This window comes from Elgaria multicarinata, chromosome 22 (assembly GCF_023053635.1).
Source record: "Elgaria multicarinata webbii isolate HBS135686 ecotype San Diego chromosome 22, rElgMul1.1.pri, whole genome shotgun sequence".
NCBI classification, from domain to species: Eukaryota; Metazoa; Chordata; class Lepidosauria; order Squamata; family Anguidae; genus Elgaria; species Elgaria multicarinata.
This window is the reverse complement of record NC_086192.1, coordinates 15,689,726-15,709,100: the sequence shown is the minus strand read 5'-3', so window position 1 is coordinate 15,709,100 and position 19,375 is coordinate 15,689,726. Positions and strand designations below refer to the sequence as shown.

The 19,375-nt window shown below is 49.5% G+C and overlaps 1 protein-coding gene across 1 annotated transcript; it reads right to left on the bottom strand.

Annotated features, from left to right (window-relative positions):
* Window positions 1–1,881: 1,881 nt before the first annotated feature.
* Window positions 1,882–18,577, bottom strand: LOC134412599 (S-adenosyl-L-methionine-dependent tRNA 4-demethylwyosine synthase TYW1-like). The gene is made up of 16 exons (XM_063146529.1): window positions 18,425–18,577; window positions 17,108–17,247; window positions 16,028–16,162; window positions 14,976–15,077; window positions 14,394–14,588; window positions 12,945–13,241; window positions 12,572–12,688; window positions 11,809–11,920; window positions 11,282–11,334; window positions 10,072–10,190; window positions 8,647–8,756; window positions 7,231–7,408; window positions 6,553–6,688; window positions 5,574–5,684; window positions 5,026–5,193; window positions 1,882–4,237 (listed from the first exon to the last, which is right to left on the bottom strand). Exons 1-16 carry the CDS (start codon window positions 18,426–18,428, stop codon window positions 4,016–4,018), a joined length of 2,199 nt encoding a protein of 732 aa, XP_063002599.1. The 5' UTR covers window positions 18,429–18,577; the 3' UTR covers window positions 1,882–4,015.
* Window positions 18,578–19,375: the final 798 nt, after the last annotated feature.

The window sequence follows — 19,375 nt, the reverse complement described above, 5'->3', positions numbered from 1 at the left end:
GCGCTCTGTACATGCTCAGAGGCTCACATCTTTCTTTCGCTCCAGCCGCTCCGTCCTTACGTGGACTCACAAGTAAATCCTGTCGATTTCACCTCACTGCAAGGGAGCGGCGCTCTGTACATGCTCAGAGGCTCACATCTCTCTTTCGCTCCAGCCGCTCCGTCCTTACGTGGACTCACAAGTAAATCCTGTCGATTTCACCTCACTGCAAGGGAGCGGTGCTCTGTACATGCTCAGAGGCTCACATCTCTTTCGCTCCAGCCGCTCCGTCCTTGCGTGGACTCACAAGTAAATCCTCTTGATTTCACCTCACTGCAAGGGAGCGGTGCTCTGTACATGCTCAGAGGCTCACATCTCTCTTTCGCTCCAGCCGCTGCATCCTTGCGTGGACTCACAAGTAAATCCTCTTGATTTCACCTCACTGCAAGGGAGTGGCGCTCTGTACATGCACAAAAGCTCACGTCCCTCTTTCGCTCCAGCCGCTCCCCCACACCCCGTCCTTGCGTGGACTCGCAAGTAAATCCTGTCAATTTCACCTCACTGCAAGGGAGCGGTGCTCTGTACGTGCTCAGAGGCTCACGTCTCTTTCGCTCCAGCTGCTCCCCCTGTCCTTGCGTTGACTTGCAAGTAAATCCTGTCGATTTCACCTCACTGCAAGGGAGCGGCGCTCTGTACGTGCTCAGAGGCGTTTGAGCTGCACTTGTCGTGTCACGTCTGTCCTGATCTGAGCAGCACCACCACTACTCCGCGCCAGCTTTTAAATAAGTCCTGTTGGTTTCACTATACGGCAAGGGAGTGGTGCTCTGTACATGCTCAGAGGCGTTTCATGCCACATCGTCACGTGTCCTGATTTGAAGCTCACCGCCCTGTCGGATCGTAAATGCATTGACTCGCAAGTACATCCTATTGGTTTCAATGCACTGCAAGGGAGTTCTTTTGCTTGTCTGATATCATATGAGCTTACCTGTTCAGAACGACATTTTGTGAGTATGTTAAATGAAGTCAACCCCTGGGTTTGGTTTGGTCATTTTGGGGTATGATATATTGTTTACAGTATGCATTATATTTCCGTGGTGTGTGTGTGTGTGTGTGTGTTTAAAAGGGTGATTTTCATTCTTAGCACTTGAACGTCTTTTGCACTGTTCATATGCATATATTACTATTGTCAATACAGAAGCAGATGGGAATTAAAAAAATTAAGAGCCCATAAGAATATTGAGGATGAAATCTCAAATCCTACAACTCCCACCATTCCCCAACCATGCATAGGATTGTAGGACTTTTTCCGTCTAAACATGCATAGGATTGTAGGACTTTTTCTGTCTAAACTTGCATAGGATTGTAGGACTTTTCCCGTCTAAACATGCATAGGATTGTAGGACTTTTTCCGTCTAAACATGCATAGGATTGTAGGACTTTTTCCATCTAAACATGCATAGGATTGTAGGACTTTTTCCGTCTAAACATGCATAGGATTGTAGGACTTTTTCCCTCTAAACATACATAGGATTGTAGGACTTTTCCCCTCTAAACATGCATAGGATTGTAGGACTTTTTCCCTCTAAACATGCATAACTCCAGAATCTAAAACTACCTCACTGCACCACCCATTCCATGTGCACCAGAGCACACCTGTTCAAGACCAGCTCCAGTGTCTAAAAGAGAGCATACCTGTTCAGGTGCCTGAAGCATTAAATCCCCCCCCCACAAACTCCCCACACCCACAGGCCTGCCCACATATCAAATTTAAATTCCAAAAAGGGATAGTTTAGCCCAGGTAGGGGGGCGGTATATAAATGTAATAAATAAATAAATAAATAATAAAAGACTGATGAATATCCCCCCCCCAAAAAAAATCAGGCAGGTTTGAAACTGAATTACTTAATTTTGCATCCAGCATTTTAATTATTTATTTTTCTGTAATGTAACAAGGCTTTTGGGAGGGAAAGATCACTCAAACGTATTTTACAAATTTCCGCAAGCGTTAACAGGGTGGAGATGTGGAGAAGGTCAGAATGCGAAACTGCATTTGAAAAATGCCAAAGTGGCCATTTTTTTAAAAAAAAAAAATCTTTTCAAAGAGCAATACAATAAAACCTTGTGCAGTCTAGAAAGGCGAGAAAAATTCCTCTGGAAAAAATCCTTAAAAAAACAAACAGGATACAGCCAGAGTCTTTGTTGGACTTCAATTCCCACATCTTGAGAAGAGGCCGAGAACCATTTGAGAGAACAGGCAAGCCTCTTTTCTATTTTATGCATGCTTTCTTCTTCTACCGGTGCAAAAAACCTTCCGGCTGGCTCATGTATTTCCCACGCATGCGGCTGCTGAGTTACGAAACCAGGGTTGTCCGGTAACCTTCCATTCTGGTTTCGCATGGCGTCAAAAAAAACCAGGATATCCCATCGGGGCAACCTATGCAGCTGAACTATGATTCTGTTCGAGGAAAACACACGCGCACACCCAGAAATAGAAGCTCCGCTCACAAAGGATAGCCAAAATCCATCTCACATAGGTGAAGGGTCAGATTGTCAAATCGACGGAAAACAGCACCGTGTGCCGTGAACGAAAAGCCAGGGGAAACCTCAGGCCTGGCGCACGCTGGGACTTTAGATACTTCCACGAGGCTGCAAAGGGTTTCTCCGGGATGCAAGCGTAACCCAAAGTGGTCAGGGTTGCCGCCTCGCGCAGGGAACCCCACTTCCCCGAGTTCCAAAGGGAGAGTGCCACGGTCCCCGAGCCACGGCAGTTGAACCAGACTGAGCGTCACAGAAACCAGGTTCAAGCCGAGAGGCCCTTTCCTTTCATCACGTTGCCAAGGGACGAACCGAAGGCAACTTATCTCCGTCTACTGAAAGGTGACTCTGGGCCACGAAAGAATCGGCTCCCCGGAGGTGATCCGGAGCAGACGGGCCCAGTTCCAGGCCCAACCTGCAAGCCGCGCGTTACGCTGGAAATGCGAGGGCCCTGGGGCTTCTGTGAGGCCGACAAATCGTGTCATATCCAAGTTGCTTTCGATACAAACTCTGCTAGCTCACGAGCTGGAGGGGTGTGTGTGTGTGGGGGGGGGGGTGTATCTTAAGCAGCCTTCCCCAACCTGGGCCCCTCCAGATGCATTGGACCACAAGGCCCAGCATCCCCCAGCTCAGGTTGAGGGAGGCTAATCTAAAGCAACTGAAGATCCTATTCTATTTCCCCCCAGAAGGACGTTGCAGCAAAACCATCCTAGGAGTTGCAAAGTTAAAGGGATAGGAGAAACATGGTGTGTGTGTGTGTGAGTGAGTGTGTAAGAGAGAGAATTTGACACACGTAGACCCAAAGAACGTGGCCACTGCCTCCAAGGCAGAAACCTGTCCACATTTCAAAGGATACGTTTGAGATCCTTTGAAATGCAAATTCCGCTAGAGACGGCTGGGGCTGGTGGTCGTTTTGAAGTCCAGCCGCATCTGGGAGGCCTGCAGGTTCCCCACGCTGGAATCAGAAAGTGAAAAGGGAATGCGGCATCCCTGCCGCAACGACACACTGCAAAAAAGGGGGGGGGGTGATCAACAGCACTTGTCCCGGAGGGGGCGAGAGGCACGGAGGTTTCAGCGGTCTCTCCACACCAAGGATGACAGCAGCACCTGCCTCTACCTATTTTAGAAAAGCAAATTACTTACCAGTCTCCTTTGGGTGGATTAAAAAACAAGCGTTCACCCTTGCCTGCGTCCCCACCCCACCCCAAATATTAAGAGTCCAAGATGAGAGAGGAAAAGAGAGACACCACTTCAAAGGGTCGTGTGGTTATCAAAAGTCCTCAAGAGGATTTTACACAAAGATTTCTGAGTCAAGTGTGAAAACTGACGTCTCCCTGAATCAATCTAGGCTAGCCTTCTGCAACCTGGTGTCCTTTTAGCTGTGATGGACTACAACTGGCAGGGAAGGATGGGAGTTGTAGTCCATCACATCTAGAGAGCACCAGGTTGGAAAAAGCTGATTCAAACTGCGGCTCAGAAGGGTCCGTTTCTTTTTCGGTTATCAGCACCCGGAGATATCCTTTGTTCTGTTCTTCCGTTGAAATCTCGTGTCGGCCGGGTCGAAGCCCCTCTCGCGAGCCCCAAAGGTTGCCCACGGGGGAGTCGGGGCCACGTAATCGGCAGCGGTGAACGTCTCGGCTCCCCCGCTCTGTTCATATCTGCGGACCAGATCCTGGAAACGATCGTAGTCAATCCAGGTGTGCCATTCCCCGTCCATCTTGAACTGCAAACGGAAACAGATGCAACCATGACCATCAATTTAGAAAACAAACAGAGTAACACAAAGCAAAAACGATGGAACAATCTTAGCCTGATTTCAGTCCTGTTCGTTTCAATGGGCCTACTCAAAGTAGGATTAAGACTGGATACAACCCAGAGAATGTGAAAATGCTCCAGCCTGGATATTCATATTTCAGCTTAATAAACCAGGATACGAATGAGCCGTTCGCCCATGAAGGCTGCCCTTTTATGCAAGCCAATAAACTAGCCCGGAAATCTTCAATTAACCAGAGTTTCCCATTTCATCTAAATCAGGAAGAGCTGGTTAAAAACACCAGAACAAGCCAGGATGTTAAACCAAGTTCAAAACATGGATTCCTATCCTGGCTTGTTCTGAAACTGCTGGCCACAGGTTCCCGATTTGTTTGCTGAATCGCACGATGGAGCTGCGTTCATAGGCAAAAGCTTTGCTCGAATCCCAGTTTATTTGGCCGAAATACGATCACCTGAGCTCTCCCAGTGTGGGCCAATGAAGAGCACGGGGGGTCATGGGCTTCTGGGATCTGTTGCCTATATAGCCCAGATTCTGGCCTCTGGAATGAGGGGAGACACTGGACAGGATCCCGATCCATCCGGATGTGGGATCACCACCTTCCTGAAATGAAAGAGGCGGAGAGCTCTTTCCAGAGCTCTTGGTAGTCCAGACCCCGAGGGGGGCAATTTTGGCTCTCAGGTTCGAGGCTCCTGGGCTAGAGTCCTTGCAGGCCACACACAAAGATCCTGGGTTCCCACCTTCTTGTGGGCGACCAGGAGGCAGTTGGAGTGCTCGTGTTCACAGGCGATCTCGTAGTCCGGGAGAAGGTCTGCCAACTCCTGGACGAAACGCCGCACCTCCTCGTGCCAGGGGACGTTGGCCATGGTCAGGCTGCTGGCCGAACTTTCCCCGCAATACGTCACGCCCTGTTGAAGAGAGAACGGCACATTTCTCCGGGTACCTTGGAAATCTCCCATGGCACTTGTTTTTACTTTTAGCTGCGCTGTAACGAAACACCCAGAGATCAGAATCATAGAATCATAGAACAGCAGAGTTGGAAGGGGCCTACAAGGCCATCGAGTCCAACCCCCCGCTCAGTGCAGGAATCCACCCTAAAGCATCCTTGACAGATGCTTGTCCAGCTGCCTCTTGAGGCCTCTTGTGTGGGAGAGCCCACAACCTCCCTAGGTCACTGGTTCCATTCTCATACTGCTCTAACAGTCAGGAAGTTTTTCCTGATGTCCAGCAGCCAACGGAATGCCCTGCAAAGTGCTTCCGTCGCCTACACTGACGGCCACCAACTCACCTTGACCTCGATGAAATCCGGTTTGCCGAGAGACACCAGCTCAGAATAAGCCTTCAATTCGTCCACGTTCCAGGCTTTCACCAGGGTTAATCTGTAGACGGTGCGCTGGCGCTGAAAGCAAGGAGGGGAAACCCAGCGGAATGAAAACTACACAACGCTAAATGCGCCTCCCCAAACTGGCAGAAACTGAAACTCCCAACGTTGCCAGCCAGCAATGAGGTTACTTATTAATTTATTACATTCATTACCTGCATTTTTTTCTTCCAAAGAGCCCAAGGCAGCTTACATGGGCCTCATAGAATCGTAGAGTTGGAAGGGGCCTCTAAGGCCATCAAGTCCAACTCAATGCAGGAATCCACCCTAAAGCATCCCTGACAGAGGGTTGTCCAGCTGCCTCTTGAAAGCCTCTAGTGTGGGAGAGCCCACCACCTCCCTAGGTCACTGATTCCATTGTCGTACTGCTCTAACAGTCAGGAAGTTTTTCCTGATGTCCAGCTGGAATCTGGCTTCCTGTAACTTCTCATGCCCCCGGTTTATCTCCTCTCCTTCCGTCCCACCTTTTCCCAGACGATTATTCGCTCTGCAGAAATCCGGATGTGATCTTAACTAGCAACCTAGAGAACAAAACTACCTCCTCCTTGATGTACATAGCTTGTTTCTTTAGAAAAGCGAGTTGATGTTGTGTCCCACATTTTCCTTCCTACTTAGCATCACTCAAACCATTTACTGTATTTAAGGGAACACGTTTCTTTCTTTCTTCTAAAAAAATACCCTTCAGCTGCCTCTTGAAGGCTTCCAGTGTAGGAGAGCCCACCAACTCCCTAGGCAATTGGTTCCATCGTCATACTGCTCTAACAGTCAGGAAGTTTTTCCTGCTGGGGCAAACGCATTTGAATAGCCGTGCTCCAACGCTGCTCACACCCTTTCCAGTCTCAGGGTGTGGGTAGGGGATAACAAATCGCCCTTTTGCCCGCCGTACCTTCTCCGCCAGGGCTCGTAAGCTGTCGAGAAACCTGGCCCAGAAGTCTTTGAAGAGGGGCCGGTCGATCTTCCTCAGGCTCTCTTGGGTACTGGCGTCCACGCTGACGTACAACTGCGTCACCGGCTCCAGGGCCCTTTATTTTGGGGAGGGGGGGAGAAAGAGAGACAACAAAGCCACAGAGTTTTTAGAACGTCACGACCAACGAAACAGACAAGGCCGTCTTCCTTAAACAGGATACCTGAGAGAGCGCCTTCTCCCTTACCAACCTGCCCGGTCACTGAGGTCATCCGAGGGCCTGCTCCTGGTGGTACCACTTAGATCCATCCTCCGATTGGAATCCACCAGGGGAAGAGCCTTCAGCGTGGTGGCTCCTCTCCTGTGGAACTCCCTGCCTCTGGAGGTCAGGCAAGCACCAACCTTGTACTCCTTTCGGCACCTCCTGAAAACATCTTTATTCCAAGAAGCCTTTCTTTAACATGCAGCCTTGGATTACTGTTATTGCTTCTTTTAAATTTTGTTCTGTTTTTTATTCTGTTTTCATTTTCATTTTACCTTGTACACCGCTCCGAAATTTTTCAATGGGGAGCGGTATATAAATATTCTAAATAAATAAATAATAATAATAAACAAACAGGGCCGTGAGAAGCCGCTTTGCCCTGTGGCTGGCGCTCCCACCTGATCTCCGCTGGGAACTGTGCGTTCGTGACGAGGAAGCTGGAAATGCCTCGACGGTGCAGCAGCTTGAGGAACTGGTTGATCTCGGGGTACATGATGGGCTCCCCCACCAGGGAGAGGGCGCAGTGCCTAGCCTCCAGGCCTTCTTCGAAGCGGTCGGCTCTCACGCCCGGCACCCCTGCAAAAGAGCCGGATGGAGAGGGCCGTTTGCAGCGGGGGTGGAGGGGCTCCTCTGGCAGACCGAGGGCCCGATACCTTTCCCAAGCAGCTCTCGAGGGCCAAATTCCTGCCATATTGTAGCAGAAAGCTCTTACTGCCGATAACTTGGCCTCAGGAGAGACATTTCAGCCTTTAAAAAAAAGGGGGAGGAACTCCCAAAGTCGGGAAAACTCCAACCAAATCGGCAATCCCAGGGAAAGGGGTGGAGTCAAGAGAAAGGGCGTGGCCTCCTGTGGAACCCCAAGAAGGTCAGATCGGGCCCCTGGGAAGATTCCTGCATTGAGCAGTGGGTTGGACTTGATGGCCTTCTAGGCCCCTTCCGACTCTGCTATTCTATGATTCCCTGCTATTCTATGATTTCAGCCTCTGGGCCTGCCGTTCTGCACCCACAGTATACAGGCTTAAATAGGGTGACCCTATGAAAAGGAGGACAAGGCTCCTGCATCTTTAACAGTTGCATAGAAAAGGGAATTTCAACAGGTGTCATTTGTATATATGGAGAACCTGGTGAAATTCCCTCTTCATCACACCAGTTAGAGCTGCAGGAGCTATACTAGAGTGACCAGATTTAAAAGAGGGCAGGGCTCCTGCAGCTTTAACTGTGGTGATGAAGAGGGAATTTCACCAGATTCTCCATATATACAAAGGACACCTGCTGAAATGCCCTTTTCAGTACAACTGTTAAAGATACAGGAGCCCTGTCCTCCTTTTCACAGGGTCACCCTAGGCTTAAATAAATACCAGAGGACGGCGACGCTTAGGCTGCGATCCTACGCACGCTTACCCGGAAGCCAGCCCCACTGAACCTCCTGGCAACTCACCTCCACGTGGAAGGGGTTGATTGACCCAGGGGTTAGATTAAGGTGATTAAAAGACCTTTTCAGCTGAACTAGAAAGAGGTGGGCCAGGATAACCAATTGATGGGAGTATGAAAATGAGAAAATTGTGGGTTTTATTTTTTATTTAATAAAAAGTACTTAGAAAAACCTAATCGTGTTCCACAAGGCCTGTGACTGGGTTATGGAAAATGGAGCAATTACCAGCCTCTCTCTGCGGTGCAGGCAGATAAAGGTAAATCCCTCCCTGTAGTAGTTTTTACCCTTTCTTTTGGTACGAAGGGCTTTTGCCGTGCTGGGCAGCTCTAACCATTGGCCATGCTAGCTGGGGCTGATGGGAGTTGGAGTGGCTCCACACTACCTTTAAATTGCTTGATCAAGCTCTGGTGGTTCTCGATGGCCTCTTGCAAGATCATTTCCGGTGGGTCCATCTTCCACCTCCACTCGGTGCCCACTGGGTTTGTGTGGTGCCTGGGGAAAAAGATACGTATTTGGGGTTTTTTTTGACACTGCGCAATTTGTAACAAAAGCATCTGATCCAGCCGTACCCCAGGATTCAAGGCACCCTTTCGCCTTCTTTAGAAGATGAACCGGGTAACACAAGACCACACGGAGTGCAATAATCATCCCGCTTAGATGCCGACTCAGAGGTGGCTTTCTTTAAAAAAAACCTAGAACCCATGAAATTGATGGGCAGTCACTCCACAACCTGGGATGTTGCATGGAAAGACATCAGTAAGAACATAGAATCCTAGAAGAGAAGAGCTGGAAGGGGCCTCTACGGCCATCGAGTCCAACCCCCTGCTCAATGCAGGAATCCACCCTAAAGCATCCCTGACAGAGGGTTGTCCAGCTGCCTCTTGAAGGCCTCTAGTGTGGGACAGCCCACAACCTCCCTAGGTCATTGGTTCCATTGTCGTACTGCTCTAACAGTCAGGAAGTTTTTCCTGATGTCCAGCTGAAATCTGGCTTCCTTTAACTTGAGCCCGTTATTCCGTGTCCTGCACTCTGGGAGGATCGAGAAGAGATCCTGGCCCTCCTCTGTGTGACAACCTTTTAAGTATTTGAAGAGTGCTCTCATGTCTCCCCTCAATCTTCTCTTCTCCAGGCTCTCCCACACTAGAGGCCTTCAAGAGGCAGCTGGACAGCCCTCTGTCAGGGATGCTTTAGGGTGGATTCCTGCATTGAGCAGGGGGTTGGACTCGATGGCCTTGTAGGCCCCTTCCAACTCTGCTATTCTATGATTCTATGATTAGATTAGATTAGTAGAGGCAAATGTCTCTCCAGCATCCGGGACTTTGAGGGGAACAGGAGAGGGGGCTTCTTGCCTTCATGTCAAACTTATGAGCTTCTGGCGGGCATCTGACTGGCCACTTTTGGAAACAGGAGGCTGGTGAGGGGTGGGCATCTATACGGAGCAATTTCACCTACTGATTCCCCGCAAGCCCTGCAGCACATACGGATATTATGTACGCGTTGTATATACGTAGGAATCTAGAATCGCATTTTAAAAGGCACCTTAAAAACCTGCAATGAATGCAAGTCCTAAAAGTGACGGCGACCAGCAGCAGAGGGGAAAAGGCCAAGATAAAACCAGTAGAGAGAGCGAGGAAGCCCAGCAGAGGCACATTTCGGGCTGGCTCTTCTTCCCCCAGCCCAAATGCCTCCGGGGTCAGGAGAAGTCTTGGAAAAGAAGGAGGGAGCTACATTTCCAACACTGAAAATGCCCAGCCCCTCCGATAACGCCCCCGGCCTTTGACGTCTGACGGAAGCCGCGTCTCTTCACCTCCAGCAGAAGACACACTTGTTGGCACAGGCCAAGCTGGGCGTCGTCTCCAGGCAGCGGTGGCTTTCGATGCCGTAAAACGTGTGCTTGTAACAGCCGCCTCTCCCGCGAAGCATCGACTGGCGACAGAGAGAGGAACAAAATAAATAAAAGTCATCTCGAAACTGCACCGCTGGAAGCTGCCGTTTCCTCCCATTCTACTCTAGAAATGCTTTTCTGAGAGGCGGAGGGAGGCAGTAGCTAAATCCTGTCGTTTCTTCCTGTATAATATTGCCAGGATTCGACCATTTTTGTCTGTCTCTTCTGCCAAGACTCTCGTTCATGCACTGGTTATCTCTCGGTTGGACTACTGCAACCTTCTTCTCTCTGGCCTTCCTTCTTCTCACATCAGTCCGCTGGTCTCTGTCCACCACTCTGCCGCTAAGATCATCTTCTTGGCTCGCCGCTCTGACCATGTCACTCCACTTCTGAAATCTCTTCACTGGCTTCCAATTCACTCCAGAATCCAATATAAACTTCTCCTGTTGACCTTCAAAGTTTTTCACAGTCTAGCTCCTGCCTATCTCTCCTCTCTCATCTCACACTACTGCACCGCTCGTGCTCTCCGCTCCTCTGATGCCATGCTTCTCGCCTGCCCCAAGACCTCCACTTCCCTTACTCGGCTTCGTCCTTTTTCTTCTGCTGCCTCTTACGCCTGGAACGCTCTTCCAGAACATTTGAGAACTACAAGTTCAATCGCAGCTTTTAAAACTCAGCTAAAAACTTTTCTGTTCCCTATAGCTTTTAAATATTGAGTTTGTTCTGACTCTATACTGTTAGCTTCACCCTACCCGGTGCCTGTTTACCCTACCCTGTGCCTGTTTGCATTCTCTTCCCCTCCTTATTGTTTAACATTTAAAAAGTATGCAAAATTTAAAAACATAAAAACAACATTTAAAAACAACAGTTTTGGGGTCTGTTAAAAAACAAACTTAGCGTTGTTAAATGGTGTTAAATGCCTGGGAGAAGAGAAAAGTCTTGACCTGGCGCCTGAAAGATAACAGTGTTGGTGCCAGGCGAGCCTCATCGGGGAGATCATTCCGCAGTCGGGGGGCCACCACCGAAAAGGCCCTCTCCCTTGTTGCCAAGGTTTGTGCATAATTCTCTTTATGCACAAACCAGGTCAAAATCAACATTCCTTTCAGAACTGGCTTGAAAAGAAAAGAAATACCTTTGTCCAGCGACAAAGCTTCACTCCAGAATGGCTCCCAATCAATCTGTAACCTGGATCGGAAGAGATTTTTCTATGTGGTTCAGTCTGAACGCATTTAGTAGAAACACATGGCCGGAAGGAACCTGCTGGGATCTCTAAGCCAGGCCCCGGGGGCCCGAGGTGAGATCATCTGATCCCAAAGCCCTAAAACAGCCCATGGGTTCTGCGTGGTTCGTTAACCACAAGCTCCCCGTGCTGGGTTCACACGACACGGCAGCCTACAGCAAGGATGATTGTGCAAACCTCACTGGCACGTACGGCGGGGGACGCCTGCCACCATGGCTTATTTCCCCCAGTGTGATTATGCAAACTGGGTCAATATCCTGGGAAAATTCATTCCCTCCCCAGACCCCACTGGCTCCATTGAGGATTGCAGAGAAGCCCGAGAGAGGTGGCAGAAGAGATCAACATCCCTGCTAATGAAAAAGTCCCAATGTTTTGCCCCTCCGAGTTCTGGCTCCACTATACCCCTCATGGCTCCTCACCTTGTTTTGTGAGCGCGTTCCGGAGTGCCGGCGTGATCATCTCTCTCCTCTCTTCCCCCCCTCGGCTCTGCTGGGATCCAGCCGTCCCAGTCACCACTCCGTCCAGCTCCCTCTGCATGGAAAGAACAGCCACCAAAATCAAAGCAAGAGCCGGGTTTGGGGCGTGATGTTTCCCGCAATCACACACCCAGCTACATCCCACCAGTATCGGCTTTATGAACAAAAGTGTCCTCTAAGGAATTAAGCACATTGATGCCAAGGGCAGCGCACAGGGTCATAGCTGGTCAAACTGCGGAGCGTTTAACACACGGCGCTGTGGCAAAGAGCCAGGCGAGAAAAACTGACCTACGAATGGAAAGTACTTTTAAACAATAAGTGATGGTTTTATTTCATAGGACATAGGCAGCAATATCTCTCAAAGTCTTTCGTGGGATTATGGGAAAGTTACTCAGGGCACAATCCTATGCAAGTTTATACAGAAAAAGTCCTAGCTTCCTATGCATGTTTAGGCAAAACAAATCCTCCAATCTTATGCGTGTTTAGACCAAAAAAAAGTCCCATCAACCTATGCATGCTTAGACTGGAAAAAAAAATTCTGCTATTTCCAGCATTTCCTAGACTGTCACACTAGGAATTGTAGGACTTTTTTGGGTCTAAACACACATAGGATTGCACCTCTCCAACAAAAGAAATATAACTTCCTGTTAGAAAGTATCATGAAGAAAACCTAGGATCTGCTGGAGGTGTGGCAGGAAGCTGTTACCTGGGCTTTCTTCACGTGCCCCATCACCTGGCCCAGATCCTCGACATCGACGACCCGACGCGCGCCTCCACTCTCGTCGCCGGACTCCTCCTCGCTTGTGGTTTCAAACAGCCCCCCCTCCTGCGAAAGAGGATGGGGAGAGAGAGAACAGGAATGACACAGCCAGCTACGGGAGAGGTGGATTCAGGATCTGCCTCGGCCGAGGGGGCGCCAGTTAAGGCTCGGCCTCGGTTTCCCCACCTGTAAAATGGGTGTAACAGTCTAGACTAGGGACCTGCCTTAAACATTGAAACACGGAGCGGATTCGCCACCCCAGTGACGTGGGAGCCCCCAGCTTCCCTTGGACGTAGCCCTCCAGCTGCCTGGCCCCTACCTCCTCCTCCTCCTCCTCCTCCTCTTCGCGCTCCGCCGCCTTTGGCTCTCGCTCCGCCGCCCCTCGGGCCGCCTTCCGCTTGGAGGCGCATGCCCCCTTTTTGCAGCTGCCGCTGCAGGCCGCCTTCTCCCCTTTGCACAGGGCCCGGAGCCTGGCCAGGAACGCGCCCTTCCAGGCCTCGAAGTCGGCCTCCACGCTGCCGTGCTTGCTCTTGGCCACGTTGGCGTCCCCCCGGCCGCAGGACAGCACCCGCCGGGCCCCCAGCATCCACAGCCATTTGTCGACGTTCCGGCCCACCTGCAGGAAGGAGAGAGCGGCGGGCGTGAAGGAAGACGCACTGGAGCGATACGCACGGCGCTGCTGGGTTACGGGAAAGAGCTGCCGCTCGGTAAATAAACAGTGGTGGCAAAGTTTCACCTATTTGTTTTCCTCCTATTTGTGCCGTTTTGCACGCGGAACATCCCAGGTTCAAATCCCGGTAGTCTCTAGTGAAAGAGGACATGCCTCAATCTTCCCCCAAAAAGGAGGGTCACGTGCAAACTGCTTTGAAAGGTAGACAAAGATCCCACATTTGCAGCACTCCCCTCCGCTATAGGATATCCACAGCTGGCCCCTCTGACCCCCCCCCCAAAAAAACTATTTTCAGCCACCCGTCTCTCACTTCCAATTTCATGCATCAAATGAGCCACGTAACAGCTTTTAAATTTTGTGGGGCCTCAATGAGAGCGTAAACACTCATTTTATCAAAAGGTATGTGTACTTGTATCTTTTTAAATATTTTATTACCTCCGTTTTAGACTTTTTAAAAGTAACGTCTTAAGATGCACATGTTTGTTTTTAACACGTCTTTACTTTGTGTGAAATGGTCTGAAGGCTTATTCAGTAAACTTTTGGCCTTCGAATTCCGGCACGTACCGCCCACACGCTCTGAAGCCCTGCTTCGCCAGTTTCTAGCCTTTTTTAAATTTACACAAAATAAAAGCAACAAACGTAGGTAATAATAAATCGAAACCATTACAGAAACAAAAGAATTCACTCATTAGAAATCTCAGTCTGGGAATGCTCTGCTGACGGAACGCTTACAGTAGAAAGAAAGTACTCTGTGCTCGACATGGCGTTCAGTGGGTTCCCTGCGGTCTCATAGAATCGCAGCTCCCACAAAGACACCTGAGTGGAGATGCTGCCCTTTTGGAAAAGGTATTGGAACAAACTCGGTACGTCTAGCAGGCAGGAAATGGGGTTCGAGGCATGGCTTTGATGATGCTTTTTGAAATTGTTTGGGTTTCAAAGGTTTCAAAGCAGAGGAATCTGGTGTAGATGTTCCCGGGTTAAGATTTCCTCCGTCAGGGCAAAGGGTCCGAATAGATGACCCTTACAGACCCTTCCTCTCTCCAGCCCTCTAACGGCATCAGCTCCCGTGACAAAAAGGCTGAAAGAAGAGGGACTCACAGTGTTGTAGTGCTCGGCGTACAAGGAGTTCCCCAGCCCGAAGACGGCGTATCTCAAACCCTTCAGGTGCGTCTTGCCGACACGGAAGTCACTGGCTGCCTCTCCCAGCCACTTGCAGAACCAGGCCGCGTTCTCCGTGGGTTTCCCCTCCGTGTACGTGGCAACCAAAAACACGCAGATGCTCTTGCTGTTTGTCTGAAGAGATTCCCAAAAAGACGCACACACACAACCACAACCGTTATTCTGTCCGACACATCAATGATGTTGGTGATGATTTTATTAAAAATATTTCTAGGCTGCCTTTCAGGGCAGAAATCTGTCCAGTGCCAACGCCGGGTTTTCCAAGGGCCCTTGGGCGAGATGCCCTCAATGGAGGGGGCTACGATTTAACCCACCCCCACCTCGATCATTGCAGCTCCCTCACAGGAAGACTTTCCCTGGTTTGCAGCTATTAACAGCATAGGAGCCTCAGTCAGAGAGGGAGTTGGCAACCCGCAACACACCTTCAGGCCAGATGCCCAAAAGCGAATTACAGCTGGGAAAAGTCAGGGCTGGGGTGGGGGCAGGAAAGCTTCCCCCCACCTCGTCTGCCAAAGTGTCTTCCGGATCGTAGTCCTTCATGTCGATGACCTCTGTCGGCAAATCCATGCCGGCGACGGCTTCCGTCAGAATCAGCGCAAACCTCTGGAAAGAAACGAGCGAAGGGCTGTTTAACACATCCTCCGGCAAGCTGGCGTCCTTCAGATGTGTTGGACTACAACTCCCATTATACCCAGCCCCTGTACAATCTGGCTTTAGTCCACAAATCCCTGTGACAGAACCTTCCCCGCCTTCGGCACCCCTTGCACATGCGAGACCACAGACCGCCATCACCCCCGTGCTGGCTGGGGATAATGGGAGCTGTAGTCCAGCAGGGGTGGGTTGTGGGAGGCCAAAATGAATAGGATCAAGAAAGTCTTGTAAAAAACAGGTCATTGTAAGAGGTCTTGGAGTACAACTCCTGTCGGCTCCACCCAACATGGAAGATGGGAGTTGTAGTCCAAAATGTCTGGAGGCTGGGGAAGGTGGCTATACCGGGGCTGGCTATGGCAAGGGGGGTCTTAACGGCCCTGGATGCGAGAGGGAGAAAAGCACTCGGAGTTGCTCTTCAGCGCCGCCAAAGAAGGCATCGAGTTCAAGTTAAAGGAAGCCAGATTCCAGCTGGACATCAGGAAAAGCTTCCTGACTGTTAGAGCAGTACGACAATGGAATCAGTGACCTAGGCAGGTTGTGGGCTCTCCCACACTAGAGGCCTTCAAGAGACAGCTGGACAACGATCTGTCAGGGATGCTTTAGGGTGGATTCCTGCATTGAGCAGGGGGTTGGACTCCATGGCCTTGTAGGCCCCTTCCAACTCTGCGATTCTATGATTATGTGATTCTATGACACTGCAGCTCCTACTCAGCTCTGATGTGATACAAGGAGCCCATCAAAGCTGCCAACGTCTGGGCTAGTGGCATCAGAAGACATGAATTAAGAGGGGGATAGAGCCTCTGAGCATGAACAAAGGGCCGTTCCCCCCCGCCCCAAACTAAGGACAGCCACCGCCGTACGTCCGGAGGGAAGAGGATGGGCGTGCGGCTGCCACAACTGACCTTTGCCGTTCCAGTCTGGGAGCCGTAAAAAACCTTCACCCCGGTTACGTGGACTCGGTCGGCGCGGGGGCCGCCCCGCGCCATCTCTTCAGCGGGGCTTTTCGGAAGGGCAAGTTTCTCGAGCGCACCGCCATTCTGCAGAACGAATGTTTGGAAACCCTTAGATATTTAGCAGCCGCGGCAGCCAGGGTCTGAGCAAGCCACAGAGGCAGCACAGGTTTTTGCAAAAAAAACCCCCACAACTTTGGAATTCTGTCCCCTTACTAAATTTTGCAGACAGCCCTGGCATTTGCTGACAAAAGCAGTTATATAAATATTTGAAATAAATGAATAAAATAACAAGGAAACCCTTGGAATAGAAGGAGCCAATGAAATGGCAATTTGTACTGAAGAGGTATAGGCTCACATAACTCTAGCCCATGGTTTATTTAACCCACGGTTTGTTGCCTTACCCAGGGTTTGATTGGCAGACGATTGAACAAACCACAGTTTGTTTTCTCAATCCCTGGGCTGTGTTATTTCCCTCCTCCTTCACCCGCTCACTTCCTGTATCCCAAATGCCTTTGCACCGCTGGGCTTTGTTTTACTGCTCTCGTTCACCACCTCTGTAGCCCGATGAAATAATCCATGGTTCTGTGTTCGCATGTCACGGCAACCCACAGTTTAAACGACCCAAAGTTCATAACCCAACAACAAACCTGGTTTGTATGCAGATTTGGGCTGTCTTTGAATCATGAGTTGTCATCACGTGAAAACCCCACACTATGGATTGTTAACCACGAACAACCAGAGTTCGCAATCCAACAACAAACCATGAATTCTCTTCCTGGGTTATTCGCGTTTAAGAACCCATAGTTAAACCATAGCACGGGGTCCACACATAACAACCCAGATTCAATCCATACTCAACCCATAATCTGGGTTGTTGGGAACCAGGATTCTCTTTCTGGGTTGCTCATGGTTAACAAACCCTGGCTTGTTAGTACAGCTGGGTTCGTACATCACAAGAACCAAAACTGAACAATCCAACCCACGGCTTTGCCTTATGTGTGACTCAAGCTGATGAGGGCCCCAAAGTACCTGCTTTTTGGCTTTCCTGAGGAACTGGGTGCAGATCCAGACGCTGATCCCAAAAAACGCACACGAGTACAGGTAAAATCGGTTCAGCCACAGGAACGTCAGGTGAGCACAGAGGCTGTCCCACGTCTCCACAGGCGTATCTGAAACACAGCAAAATTACAGCTGTCCCTTACAAACTTAGGGAAGATGACATCTTGCAGTTCAGTGGGCCTCAGTCCCTGGTAAGCATGCTTAGGATTGCAACCAAGGGTGGCACTTCTGATTAATGGCCCTGATTCTGAGCTTTTTCCTGGCCTCGTTCCTGTGGTTCTCACAAGACCCAAACGGGCTGAAATCTTCCGGGCAGAGCTTTTCCTAGCAAATAAACGGAGGGTGGCAAAGTTTCACCTCCTATTTGTTTTCCTCCTCCCTCCCGATCCACTTTCCTTTTGTGCCGTGTCTTTCAGCTTGTAAACCTGCAGCAAAGACTGTCTTAATCTGTAAGCCGCTCTGGGCGACTCTGAGGCTGAAGGGCACGGGGGGGGGGGGGGGGAATGCTATATAATCTGCCTCTTGAGCTGTTGATAAAAGCACAAAGGGAAAAACTACATTTTTGTCATTATTGTTTTTTTCGAAAGGGTGATGTGTCTAACAAAAACCTTAACTATATTAAAGCCAAATATTGAACGGTGTGCTTTTTATATTGTATTTTCTATTTGTGTTTTTAGATTGCTGGTTGTTTTATTATGCTTTTTATGGCTTTAATTTTTGTGAACCGGCCAGAGAGCTTCGGCTATTGGGCGGTATAAAAATGCAATAAATAAATAAATAAATAGATAGATAGAAATACTTCAAATCAACGTGTGAAATAATTTCGCTAACTGTTTCCTGAGCACTGCCTGGTCACGCTGTTGGGAAAGCTAAGTGCTGACTCAGCACAGCCCTACTCAAAGCAGTTGGAGATTATTTCAAAAATTATTAGGATCGGGTCCTTTGGCAGGAATTCTCTTGCCCACCTCCATGGGGTTTTTCTCGCAAGTCATCCTGTCTTAGGATCTGCAGCTTGGCAGAAACTTTGCCCGTTTACTCGGTCGCAAGCCTCATTTAACCCAGTGGGGCTTACTTGGGAGTAAGCATGGGGCTGCAGTCCTAGGATTGGGTACCTTGGCAGGGATTGGGAGGGAGCCCCCATTTCACCGAGTGGGGCTTACTTACTTCTCAGTCCTGGGATCGGGGCCCTTGGCTAACACACACCCCTTGCACATGTGAGTAAACCTCCCCCCCCCGCCCCGAGTCCAGGCATGGCTTACTTCCGAGTAGACATGCATGCTTTCTTACCCATGTCTTTGCATCCGAGCAGCAGCTGCCGCCTCCGATCCTTTCCCAGGTGCCCGGAATAAGAGCTTACTCCCGAGGAGCCCTCCTAGCCTGTCCCCACGAGCTCCTGGGGGGCAGCCATCTTGCCCCCCCTTACTCCCCAGGCATGCTGGGAAGGCTGAATTAACACCTTATAACCTGCAAAAAGGAAAAGAAGAGTGCTCCCTCTCCTGTCCAAGTGGATTGCTTGCTACTTTATTACTATTTTCTTACCATGAAATTGCAACAAAGCGGGGAAAAAGTATCTCCCCTCCCCACCCAAAAAGATATTTTTTAACCTTAAAAAAATAAACAAATTTAGAGCTTCAAAACATGCACACACACAGTGTCAATATGCATTTTGCAACATCTTGCCGGATGAAGAGATTAGGAGATCTGGAAAGCTTGCACATTTAATGATCTTTGAGTCAGGCTCATGAAGGCATTGGGCACTATATTTTGGAATAAAACCTGAAGATCATTGCGTGGTCCCCATGAATAAAAATAATAAATCCAGAAAAATGTGGGGGTTGCAAGACCCAAAATCTACAGTTAGGTGATGCCTTTATCAGGACCCTCTGAAAGGCCACAGAAAGATTGTGCAAGCTTTTGAGTTCTCCAGAACGCTTTGTCAGGCTGGGTCAGGACGTGGGGGAAAGAAACAGGGAAAAAAATCGTCCAGATCTTGGGGACTAATAGATTCAGTCTAAATGGTAATTATACATGTCCTGACAAAGAGTTCCAGAGAAGCTTTTGTCTGTCTGTCTTTGAGTGCGTGTGTTTATAGTCCTAATAAAGGTATTGCCTAATTTGGATTTTTGATTTCCTCGCCTCCGTCTGGAAACTAAGAGATAATACTCATATCTTCCATTTTTATTCCAAAATTGAGACCACTGGAAAACTTTATTTTATTTGTAACATTTCTATACCACT